At 42.5% G+C, this 12,959-nt stretch overlaps 1 protein-coding gene across 2 annotated transcripts in view; it reads left to right on the top strand.

Moving 5' to 3' along the window:
- The first annotated feature begins 5,460 nt into the window (after positions 1-5,460).
- The window catches only part of svep1 (sushi, von Willebrand factor type A, EGF and pentraxin domain containing 1), a 68,578-nt gene continuing 61,079 nt past the window's right edge, over positions 5,461-12,959 (top strand). For both annotated transcript variants that reach the window (XM_026299390.1, XM_026299391.1), the window contains exons 1-2: positions 5,461-5,533; positions 8,347-8,881. In XM_026299390.1, the coding sequence (XP_026155175.1) occupies positions 5,478-5,533; positions 8,347-8,881 (591 nt within the window). In that variant the 5' untranslated portion in view covers positions 5,461-5,477. The remainder of the gene's footprint in view (positions 5,534-8,346; positions 8,882-12,959) is intronic.

Genomic DNA, 12,959 nt, shown 5'->3' on the forward strand with positions numbered 1-12,959 from the left:
GCATAGTCTTTATGTCATCTTAAAAAAAATCCCATCTCTCTCAGGGAACATAGGGACTTAAATATCTCTAGTATAAAATCCAAAATATGAGGAGCAACACAAAAAAAGCAAAAAAACAAAAACAAAACAAAACAAAAAAAAACATGCTATTGATTACTTAAATCCTGCAGCTTCTGAAATTATGACCACTGACTATTTCTTTTACATTTAAAGTCAGTTTACTCACACACGCTGTTTTGTTCAGTATGTTTTACATCCTCATATCAGCTTTGCATATTAACACCAACTAAGGAGCATAGCAATAATCCCCGCCCACTATTTTCCAAGAAACCTCCATGACTTCTGCTCTTCAGGAAGAGCGATCAAATGTTCATTCTGCAGCATGAGGGTTAGCAATGTGACATACTGTTTATTCATACCCATGTACTGCTAAACATTACATGGGGTTTCATAACATGGGGGACGAGAGGGAACGGAAAGAAGGGAGAAAGAGAGAAAGAGAGAGAGAGAGGGATGAGGTGTGAGAGAAGGAGTGTGTGGACAGAGGGAGGAAAATGTTTGGAACAGGAAAAGAGTTTGTGATCTCTGTGAGGGGGAGAGGAATGTGTTAACTTCCAGCGAAAGTTGGAGGGACGAGCAAAAGGTAGATCGAAGAGAAAAGCGGGTAGAAAGATGGATTGGAGGGCTGGAAGAGGAGAAGGAGGTGGAGGAGTGAAGAGGCAGCGTGAGCATGGGAGTGGAAATGGTAACTTGAGCCATGTGTTTACCGTGTCCCCAAAAACATATGAGTTCCTGGAATAATCTGTTCCAAAACATGTACCAAGATCACGTCCAAACAAGCTGAGTTGATTTGGGTCTTTGGGTTCAGGAGGGACTCTGCATTCAAGGAATTAGAAAATGATTTAATAATCATTAATCAAAATCAATGAGATGAAAAGGCAACAGCTCTTCTTCTGGTGTTTTTCTAGTCTTATCTTAAAGTGATGGGGTTTGCCCTTGCTGACCCACAGAGGATTATCACCCAGCTCCGTGGCTGCTCTCATTGTGCTGTCTCACTCATCTCAGTCGTTTTGCAGCTATTTTCAGAGAAAAAGCTCCGACTGTACCCGACCTGCCCAGCACCAAACAGCATGTAGTCAGCTAACAGCCACTGCATTTGAAGAAGCAGGTATTTCTCTCAGGAGCTGGTGGAGACCAAAACAGAGCTAAAAGGAGAGTGAAAATTGGGGAATGAAGTGCAGTGTCTTTGGATCTTCCAGATGTTTAAACAGGCAACTGTTTGCTAAAACGTTCATCATAACAGACTGATGCTGTGTTTGTGTTTGCATCCTGAAAAATCTGTTTTGGTCTTGGAGTTGCTAAAGCAGGCCAGCCACATGTTCTAGAAATACATAACCATTAGTACGTCACTCTGCATGTTCGGGACTACTGATCCCCTTGTGTGACACGACCTCACCCAGTCGGGATGTGGTCTGTGTCTTGTCTTGTTGCTCACCTTGTGCACTGCAGCACAGCTGACACACTTTTCTCATCTGGCTCTTTGTTTACCCAATATGCTTTACATTACTGTTCACTTTCAGCATAAACGCTCCCATGGCGACAGGGTCACAACATATTCAGTGAACATATTCAGTTCAGCCCCTAAGAAAACAAAAGATATAGACAAAAAGTCACTTCCAAACACTGAGACAAATTTTGAGTTGAATAGTGCTGGTTTCTTTGCAGTAGTTTTCCTTTAGTTTCCAAAACTACCAACAGGCAGCTCTTGACAATAACAAAAGGTTTGATATGTGCAGAAATCCTGACCAGCTGAGCCAGCAGCTCACTTCAGCACAGTACAGGAAGTGTGTGTGTGTTCATGTAGATATTCTAACCACAGCTTCCTCTTCGAGAGTGAGAATATATGTACAGCAAAAGACTCAGACTGGGGTGTTTGTCACGTAAAGTAGCTTCACTTTCATAAGTGCTGAGTGTGAGTGTAGTCTCTGTAAGTCAATGTAAAGTCCTGTGAGGATGAAAACAAATCTGTTTGCACATTTCTCATATCATTTCCCTCCACCCCCACCTCAGTCCTGCCTCCCCACCATCGACTCCGAGCAAGGCTCATGGAAGTCTGGTTGAATCCAGTTCGCACTGCCTCACGAGACAGCCTCCTCATCTCACTTTCTCCCCCCTTTTCCTCCCTCCTCCAACTAGCTTCATTCACTCTCCTTTATCCCTTTTCTTTCTTTACCTTTGTTCATTTTCAGCTACTTTTATTCATTAATTTCCACTGTATTTGTCTTCTGTCTCCCCTCTTCCTTCCTTTCATATATATAAACACTGGCTGTTTATATTCAGACAAAGCAGGAAACTGTCCCACTGTCCTGGACCCTCGGGGACTGCAGACCATTCTGTGCTAATTGACCTGATTGTACCACCACAACACAACAAAAACAACAAACAGTGGCTCCTGTATTTTTACTCAGCCTAATCCTGATGCCCTGCTTCATACCATACAGCATCTTTGTGTCAAAATCTAGTTTCCATGGGCAGCGTTTCCTGTCCCCTTGATTTCATTATTCCCTTTGCGATTTTAAGCTGTATGTCAGATCCTAATGTCTGAATGCAAAACTGACTGAACCACTGATCACAGAGGGATTTGCATACTATCTCTAACACTACCCTTGGTCCAGTGCGTGAGTTATTCCATCACATGGGCCATTAGAAGCTGTTGAAAGCTTGAGAATAGATTTTGAGTTAAGATTTTTTGGGATTAGCATTTTATTTTAGGTAGTAATGTAGATGGGGGGATACGTGGAGTACGTGTGGATGTGTGTGTGTTTATAAGATTTGTCTCTCTAGTGTAGGTGTAGAATCCAACACCTTTCCGCCTTGCAGACCTTTTCCACGATGCCCTTTCCCCTGAGTCTGTAACTCTCTACCCTGTGTTGTTGTGCACGTTCATTCATCTTTGTACACCCAGCAGCTCAGGACAAAGGCAAAGCATGTGACTCATACGTTAGTGGTTTGCAGGAACCAGCTGTTACACTGATCACTTGCTAGTTCCAATAAAAATGAAAGGTTAAAAACACATTTGCTTACCTGGATGTATATTCATGAAAACAAATGTGCATATTTGAATTTTTGAATTGGATGTCATGTTTGAGATCACCAGATTATGCGAGCATACACTAAAGACTGTGATGTGTGAGGTTATTGAGCAAAGGACAATAAATGTGTGAGTGTGTCTTTGAGTTTCTACCTCAAGGACATCACTTTCTTGCAGGCTTGTTGGATTGGTAAAATATTTATGCAGTGTGCGAATGCAGCCCAGGCTAAAAATAGTTTCAATTAAACATTAAACCATTAATTTTTGACAAACAACGAATTTAGATCTCACCCACAGCATCACACAAAACACAAATTCATACAGAGCCTCATAGACAGATAGGATGAGAATCTGATCATGTAGCTGTATTGATATTCTGGATGAGCACACACACCCTATAAAATCTGCAGTCTGTTTCCGTGCCTTATGATTCTTTGTCAGCATAAGGATAAGAATAAGGAGGAAAAAAAGCTCTTAAGCATAAAATACATTTGAGTTGAAAGCAGTGCAAGAGCCTGTGTGGGCAGATTCAAATTTACATTTGTTTAAATGCAGAAATGACTCTGCATGGAACTGTGAGTCTTCAGGAAATGAGGGCCACAGCCACAGACATGCAGAACCATAACTCTTACAACATAGTGCTGCTGAGTTGATTTATAAAAATATCAGCCAGAACAAAATGTCACATCTGGTGTTGAGCTGACGTGCTGTTGTCATGTGCTAAGTCTTACTTCCCCCTTTGGAGAACACGCCCTTTATGACATGCATATGCAGACATTGATGCATTTAACCACCAACACAGACACCCACATTATAGTACTGGAAACATCTTACTCACAGCACACTGAGGTTGCAAACATTTAGACAAGACAATCACATCTCACAGATGACACTGAAGCTGATTGTTTGTTATGACGCTTATATATGTTTTCTAGGTTATTGTATTGTATTAAGACAAACGTGAAACATATTCAATATATCATATTCTGTAAATACATTGTATAATCACAATAGGCTGTGATTGGTGACTCTAAATTGCCCATAGGAGTGAGTGTGAGTGTGTGAGGTTGTTTGTCTCTATGTGGCCCTGTGATGGACTGGTGACCTGTCCAGGGTGTACCCCTGCCTTTCACCCAAAGAGAGCTGGGATAGGCTCCAGCAGATCCCTGGGACCCTGAACAGGAACACGTGGGTATAGATGATGGATGGATGGATGTACCTGTAATGATCTAGTATTAGATCCTTATAAAAAGGTGTCAAGCACATTTTCCTGAGACTTTTACTATTTTTAATGCATAACTTTTACTTTATTACACAGTTCAGTATTTTGTTAATGCAGAAGCATATATATTAATCTTTTTAACTGAGCATATAGATTTTTCAATGAGTTAATTAAAACCTGCTGCAGCTGACTCGCATCTGTACCTCAGCTCCATCTAGCGGTCACCTGGTGTCAGCGCATCCCCTGTTGTTGTAGTGACCGCCGGTGGCCTGCAGGGGGCAGTGCAGTCCGACGCTGTCACAGTGTGGTTGAGCTGTAAAAGAAGAGCAGCTGGGAGTAAAAAAAAAGGTAAGTGAGCTTTTAATCTTGTTTTCAAAATGTTTTAAATCGTTTTTGTCATTTACAAACCACCCGGTAAACTTCACGGTGTTTACATTAGCTTGGCGCTGCTAATTAGCCAGCTGGGAGCTAAACACGGGGAAGTCGCTGATTAAAACGTGACAGCTTTGATAAACAGCCACTCAGAGTTTATAAACTCCCCTCTCTTTCTTTTGACAAAGAGTACATTTGGCTCCAAACAGTGACATTATTCCCTAATTCCCGGTGATAAACTACTCTAAGTATTTCAAATGTGAAGTAAATTCAACTTGCAGTAAATGCGGAGCAATGGCAGGTAACAGCTGAATGTAAATGTTATTATTAGAGTTTAAAAGCAGTGTTGTTTTTTATTTCAAATCAGCCCACACCACAAGCCCATTGTTGCTGCTTTTAGCTCTACCTGAGTAATTGTCTGATTATATTGTGCTAATGTGACCATAAAGGGCTTATTTCATCTGTCAGAGGGACTGTGGCGGGTCAGCATACATTTTACATTTTAGTTATTTATGTTTTTATTTATTTATTTATTTATTTTTAACACTGGTCCTCCCAGGTCTTCTTCCATGGAGCTCTTCATTCAAAAAGTGTGTGGTGTGACTGGAGACGCCTGTACAGTGATAGAGGTCAGTTTGTATTAGTTTTGATGGTTTCCAGAGTTTTTTTCTCACTACACACACTCCTCTGCAAAAAAAAAATAAAAAAAGAACAACTTTTGTTATATCCATCCATCCATCCATCCATCCATTACATGTTTTAGGTTGTCTTCCTGCTGAGATGCCATGAAATATGAGGAACGTGTTGGCACCTGTAGCTGCGATAACTATCCAACAGGAGATGACCAGGTGAGAGAACTGGTGTGATGAATGAGGTGTTCGTTTATTTTACCCTCTCAAGTCTTTTTGGTTTACCTGAATAACCAGAGTGTGAATAGAAACTAGAAGTGAGTTTGTTACCGTCTGACTTTCTGACCTCTCCTTGTGTGTGTGTGTATCTGCACGTTTTTTGAGTACAGATTTGACCACCAGTTAGTATTTTTCTGTTTGTTCTGTGAGACCAAGTAGTACCATCAGCATCCTCAGTGCACTAACCACAGGGAAACTGTTGATATTCATCGTGTTGATGTGTGTTTTCTACGTGTGTGTGTGTTCGGGTTCAGACTGTATTTGTATTTGTATTTCCTTTTTAAATTTTTAACACCTTCAGAGTTTCTCTTTTGACTTTTTTATCATGGGATTTGTATTTTTCTCTGAATGTTATTTAAAAAAATCATAAAATGATTACATTTGTACGTTCAAACATTCAGATAAGACAAAGCCTTGTACATGGACGTGTGTAGATTCTCCCACACCTATTTAAATATTAAGTGACAACCCCCCATATACACACACACACACACACACACACAAATCTCCCCTTCATCCACCACCCCCATCTCTCCCTTGGGACACCCAGGAGAGTCTGGTGAGGGGTCTCCATTGCCAGAAAGCAGGAAGTCACAGCTGTGCTCATCCCCCTTTGAGCATGTGTGCGAGCGACAGCGCACGTGTGTGTTTCCTTGTTTATGTGTGTATATAGATCTATTGCATTTCTCTCTCTTAGGTGATTGTACAGGACATTTGCAGACATCAGCTTGGCTTGTTGAACATTTTGCACTGTATTCTGACATTTCAGAGACTGGGCACTTAGCTGAGAAAATAATCATTACGTGCAGCCTTAAGTTTTGTCCTGGAAAGTCTTTATGCTGCAGCTTTCAGTGACGTTTTAGACAATTATATGTTTCCAGCTTTATGGCAACTTTCCTGTCGTGAATCCTATCATTCTTAATACATGATCCATGCACAGTTTCCTGACATCAGCCATATCCAGCACCTTTGGGATGAGCCCTGGATCAATATGAAACTCCCATTCAGTTGCTGTAACTGGTAAAAGTAAACTCCTGTAGCCACTATCCAAAATCCTTTCTAGTGTCCACTTTCGGAGACTCCTATAGAAGCAGCACAAAGACCGTGGTTTGGTGTCGTCACGTAGGGGTGTGGTAGTTGCATGTCCTCATACTTTTGGCCATGTAATGTATGTTTTTCTTTCTCCCTTGCTCATTCCCACTCCTTCATTGTCTTTTCCATGTCCTATGTCATCCTCTCCCTCCATACCCCGACACCTTCTGCAGCTCCTTGTGCAGCCAGCTCTTTGCTCTGCAGCAAATCTCAGGCCTTTTGGTTTCACAGCCGCAGTGTGCCTCTGTAACACCGGCTGCCTTTGTTTTGGTTACAGATAAAATCGCTGGACGAAAACACGACAGAGAGGGGAGAGAAGGAGAAAGAGGGAGATACTGTAGTAGAATGAGGAGATGTAGAAAGACAGTGCAGTGAAAGAGTGTGTGAATCCCTGGGGTGCAGGAAGGAATAGAGGAATCCAGAGAGCAAGAAGGGCAGCTCTTCCCTCCTTTTCTTTTTTCTTGAACAAGATACATGAAGCGATGGAGAGAGGAGGAGGGAGAGGAAATTACAGTTGCTAAAAGAGTGATGATTTCACAAAGCGCATATTCAGAACAGACTTAACTGCTTCCTAACTCCATGTGCAGATTGAGATTTCAGTCTTTCCTCTGAACTCTGCCTGATGTTGTTTCTTATCCTGCCCTCACTTTATCCCACCTTTCACTCGCACTTTGTTTGATCTTCTGCTATTATCAGCGCCTGTTGCTGATGTTGTTTTTGGGAAAACTGACAAGCTGACAGGCAAGGCGCTGCACTGACACCAAACCTCACGCCACTGCCAGGACGAGAGACAGATACAGGGTGAAAGAGAGGAGACAGAGAGAAGAAGGGGAAGCAGGGGGGAGGGTGAGAGACAGAAAGAGATAGGGAGAGAGGGGGAGGTGAGAGGAAAGGAGGAGGAGAGATGGAGGGGAAAAAAATGACTTCACGTCCACGACCGGACTGCCCCCTTTTTCCCCCTCAGCCTCTCTCTGTCTCTCAACTTTTTCCCTCCCTCCTCCTCCTCCTCCTGTGTGTTTTTTTTAAATGATTTGGGAGAAGAGGGGAACAAGCATTCGGAGCTTGGCGGACGGTGCAGGCAGGAACGTCACATAGGCAAACAGGAGCCTGAGGAGCAGCACACTGGGACTGGAGAGGACTGAAGAGGCTTGGGTGGTTTTTGGATCTGATGCACAGACTAAAAAAATTGACAGAAGAGGGAAGCAGAAGGGAAAAGAAGGGACATTTACAGACTTTTAAACCTTAAACAATACATTTACACAGACACAGATTTTACAAAAAGCAAGGAAAAGGCCAGCTGTAGTGATTTTTTTTTTTTTTTTTTTTTTTGTAGAAAGACAGTCAGGGAAACACCTTGAAAACAATCCCAAACAGTTTTCCAGACAGGAACATACTTTCTTCTGCTGAAGAGAAAAGCAGATGGACAGAGGCACATTTTGAGTGAGAATAGAAGAATCTTCCCGTTTATCCGGCAATGCTTTTGAGGAACTCTGCACTAACCTGTAGCTGTCTGCTATGTTCCTGGACACTGATGCAGCCATAAGACAATTATCTTCACTGAAATCCTCTTGAGAAAAGGATCCACTTTCTGCTTTTTCCTTTATAACAAAATCCTCCTTTAGTGCAGGTGTTGTGCTGACTGTCACCATGTTTTCTCAAAGGTACTCTTTAACACCATCATGGACTACTTGTCTTTTGCTGTTGTGCATCCTGGATGTATGGACCACAGCCTGGCCAGCTGCCCAACCCTCCCAACCCCAGCTGCAGTCCCGCCGGTCCAGGCCGATGTCACCCCCAACTTCCTCCTCATCAGCTGGCAACCTGTCAGAAAGCGCTGAGAGCAAAGTGGAGCGCCTCGGCCTGGCGTTCAAGCGGAATGTCCGCGAGCTGCGTGAGAAAAGCTTGTGCTTGGACCTGGTCTTCCTGGTGGATGAGTCGTCCAGCGTGGGGGCCAATAACTTCCTGAGCGAGCTCAGGTTCGTACGTAAGATGCTGTCTGACTTCCCCGTTGCGCCGGAGAACACAAGGGTGGCACTGGTCACCTTTTCCTCTAAGACGCATGTGGTCACAAGGGTGGACCACATCACTGCACCGAAGTCCCACCAGCACAAGTGTTCCCTGTTCAACCAGGAGATCCCAGCCATCAACTACAGGGGAGGAGGCACCTACACGAAGGGAGCCTTCCAGAGGGCAGCGGTGAGTCAGATGGAAAGATAAAGGGAATGTGGCTCTAAACGTGTGTGTTCCCTAAATGTCTGTGCTCATTTCTTTTCTTGTTTTCTCTGCATCTTTGAATAAAGATCCTGAAGTCAGTTTTTCAGAAATCTTTGGTGCGTGTGTGACTGCACAGTGTCTGGGCTATATGTTCGTGCCATTTAGTCTGCAGCCTGCTGTGCGTGGAGGGAGTGACTGTGGCTCAGTAAAGCTGATGTTAATGAGGCCTTGCGTGGCCTTGCTGCCTTTGCCGCCGCCGCCGCTTTCCTCTAAATTACACAGCAGCAGGTAGTGAGGGGAAGCACTTGCCGGCTAATTGTTCAGGAGTTTCCACTGATAAAAATACCACAAAGAGTGAGCACATGCCTGCACAGATACACATTTAGATGCAAGCACAGTATAAGGCATCCAACACAGAACAAGAGTGAGTGAGAAACTGAGAAACCAGATAAAAAGGCTCAAGAATTTTAGTCGTGTGGGGGGGGGTTGTGTCTTAGATGAGGTTTTCTGGAGTAATATAAATGGCTAAAGTGTTTCTAAATGTTTTTTTTTTATAATGGTGCTTATACCTGTTTTCATTATTCTTCACAATTTTGGCTCTGAAATAGAAGCATTACAGGTTGTAAGGCTGAATATGTTGTTGATGCAGGGATTCTGTTATTATTCAGGGTCAAAATGTTAACTTGTTTATGGTTTGAGCCTCCTGACTCCCAGCCGTGTATAGACACAAACACTCACACATGCACGCAGGACATATGGCACAGTTCATCAGTCAAGTCCAAACAGCCCAGCTGTAAAAGCTGTGTTGGTGGTATAGGGCTGGTCCTGTATAAACACACACACCTCAGCTCATGGTTCAGGTCTAGTCTACAGACACAGAACTATTTTCAGTTCACACTTTCTGTTATTTTGCAGTCGAATAAAAGGACAAATAGCTGACATCATGGCAGGGTGACTGATATACCAAATGGATGTTATGTGCCAAAGTCCAGAAACCAGACTCAAAGCTCACTGAGTCTAATGCAGACATGCACAAAAACAGAGCAAATAGCAAATTGCACATAGTGGTTGAAGTGTGAAATGACCAGATGCAGTAAATTATCATCATAAGGAAGATTTTTGTGTAAAAAATGATCCTTTCAGAAAATCCCTTTCAGCTTAAAACCTGTGTCTCTTTGATGTTAAAACTTGAACTGAATGTTTTCTAGATCATAAAAACATCAACCTAATTGAGACAAAAATGTAGGTAAGCTGAGTTTTGGCAGGTTTGCCCTCTACTCCATCCCAGTTTAAATCTAAGAGCCTTGGACCATGTACTCCGGCTTAGCACTGAAAGCTCGCCCTGCGTAGTCAAGTGCTGATAAGGAGACTGCTGGCTGCATCCCAGCAATACCAAGAAAAGGCTTTCTGGGTGAACTGCCTTATCATTATTCCCAGACACTCAGTGTTTTGGGTGATTTAGTGATGTAGATTAAATCCTCCAGAGATACCTTTAAAATGGTGTGTACTGCTGCTTAGGCTGTTAAGTTGGCAGTTATCGATTACAATAAAAGACTGAATTCAGTCAGTTATTGATACATTATAGCCAATAAAATGCTCTGGTATTTTTTTTTTTGTTTTTTTTTCCAGTATGGCATCTGCATAGTGAGAGTCCGTAGGCTGACCCGGGCGATGTGTGAGTAATGGGAAAACTACGTGCAGCCTACATAGAGCTGAGATTTTTTGGAAACATAGATGAGCCTAGCAGATACAGAGTGAGGCACAGCACATCAGCCGGGACTCCAGAAACCACCCCACGTCTGATTTAGTCCGACGTTTACTGTGTGTCTTCGAGTGAAATGATGTTTAAAAAAAAAAAAAAAAATAGGCCACCTGGGCTTTATCTGTGGGGTTTTGTCATGTGTTTCCTTTAACTACATAAAGGACAGGTCTCCTAACACCAATTTACAAGGCCAATATCCGCCTGTCATCATGTACTGACTGTGCTGTAGGGCGGCTGTCACAGCGTGTGAGCGTACTGAATCGGGAATGTTGTGATGTGTGTGAGATCATGTACCTGGTGATTTTGAGTCTTGGCCTTTACACGTGTCTTCATGTATTTGTGCTCCCTTGTAATCCATTGTAGGCTTCGGGGGAAAAGTAATCATGGGTGTGCACAAGTCTGTGGCACGTGTGTGTGTGTGAGCGTGCACGTCTGTGTCAGAAAGAAAGAGACAGTGAAAGTAGAAGTAGGGAGGATAATTGATAATTGCAGTATAATAATAATGCCATATTTTATTCCCTTGGCTGGTCTTAGCTGTTCTAAGTGCTGTAGAAAGCTGGGATCCATTAAGAGAGACATTTTTCCACCAGTCGTGCATGTAGAGACAGGGCTGTGCTCCAACGCTCTTCATCTCTGTCTCTGCTGTCTCTTTTCACTCAGTACATCAGAGAGTAGGGTTAAAGCATCAATGAACGTCACTTCTGAAGTAATTTTAGTTTTAGGAGTTTCTGACTTTTTTGACTAGTTTTGTGAGATGCGTCATTCGAGCACATGTAAACGCAGAACTATCTATCTATCTATCTATCTATCTATCTATCTATCTATCTATCTATCTATCTATCTATCTATCTATCTATCTATCTATCTATCTATCTATCTATCTATCTATCTATCTATCTATCTATCTATCTATCTATCTAGTTTTTTAGTACTTGTTTACTTTGTCTTGATGGCTCACAGTGTCTCGTTTTAGGGTCTGTGTCTCCTCAGCCTCATGTTGAACATGATAACCTGGTAGTTGGTGACATTACCCCCCCCCCCCCCCCCACCCTGTGGTTTTCCGGTGCTTTCCTGACCATCGTACAAAGAAGCTGATTGATGACTTTCAGTAGATGCTTTCAGGCCCTTGAGGAATAACTACTGGACTGTACCTTAGACAGACGTAGTTCACAGCAACCTCTCCAACCTGAATCATATTCTGTTTCCATCTATTTAACTAAGGTTAATGTATTTTCCTGCTCTTTTTAACTCATTTGTTTTCCATGCGGTCACCTAATACATGATGAAATATCTTAAAGCAATATGTCTCTTAGACGCTGGTGAGCTTGTTGATCCAGGACTTACGGCTTTTTCCATTGTTCCTTTTATCAAAGCTTGCTTTGGATATGAGTGTCAGCCGTAAAAATACAGAAATGACTTTATCTGTAACAGCCAGTGAAAAATGAGCACTACGTTGGACTTGGCGCCCTCGCTGCATCAGTCTGCCCTCACAGTTGCATAAGACACAGACAGATGGGCAGCGTGTGAAGAGAGATGATGAAAGAAAAAGGAGTGGGAGAGAGGTAGAAGACTGAGAGGAAAAAAGTGGACGAAAGCGAGGGGAAAAAGCCCTGGCTGGAGGAACTGAGAGAAGGAATGTGGCTCTAACCGATGATTATTCACAGTAATGTTTTTACCTGACTGGTGGTTAGTGCTGTGCTGCTCTGCCTGAATCTGGGTCAAAACGGATATTGGAGGAGTGACCATTGTTAGCCATTTAATAAGAGAAGCTTTCTGCTCAAAAAACCAGTGGGTTTCTGGGACTGAAATAACTCCTAATGTGCCCAGCTCATTCACGCTCATTATTCACACAAGCACTGACACAGAGTTTATGCAGCAGCTGCATGTCTTTACATGGTTGTCATCACATATAAGTCACAGAAGTCATATTATTTAAAGAGTGTGCATAAAAATATAGGTGCTCGCATTTTTAGACGTATGTGTGCAGATTTATGGATTCAAACTGAGTATCTTCCTTCCTCCCAAACCTTGAAAACAAGTGTTTTAATTTAAATCGATGTTTTAGATGTAAAACGAAGCGTAACACAACTACAAGTTTGATTTTTCACCTCGTATTGTTCAGAAATTTTTGAGCGTAGCCGCAGTCAAATTCAGTGTCCGTCCAGTTTGGTCCAAGTTGATCTTTTACAGAACAAAAACACCTGTCAGTCGCTCTTTTTCACTTCTGTGTGGAATAATGTCTTTCTTTATTGAGTTTTGCCAGACCATAATAATTGAAACAATTATTGTGGACCGGGT

Source organism: Mastacembelus armatus, chromosome 18 (assembly GCF_900324485.2).
Source record: "Mastacembelus armatus chromosome 18, fMasArm1.2, whole genome shotgun sequence".
Taxonomy (NCBI): Eukaryota; Metazoa; Chordata; class Actinopteri; order Synbranchiformes; family Mastacembelidae; genus Mastacembelus; species Mastacembelus armatus.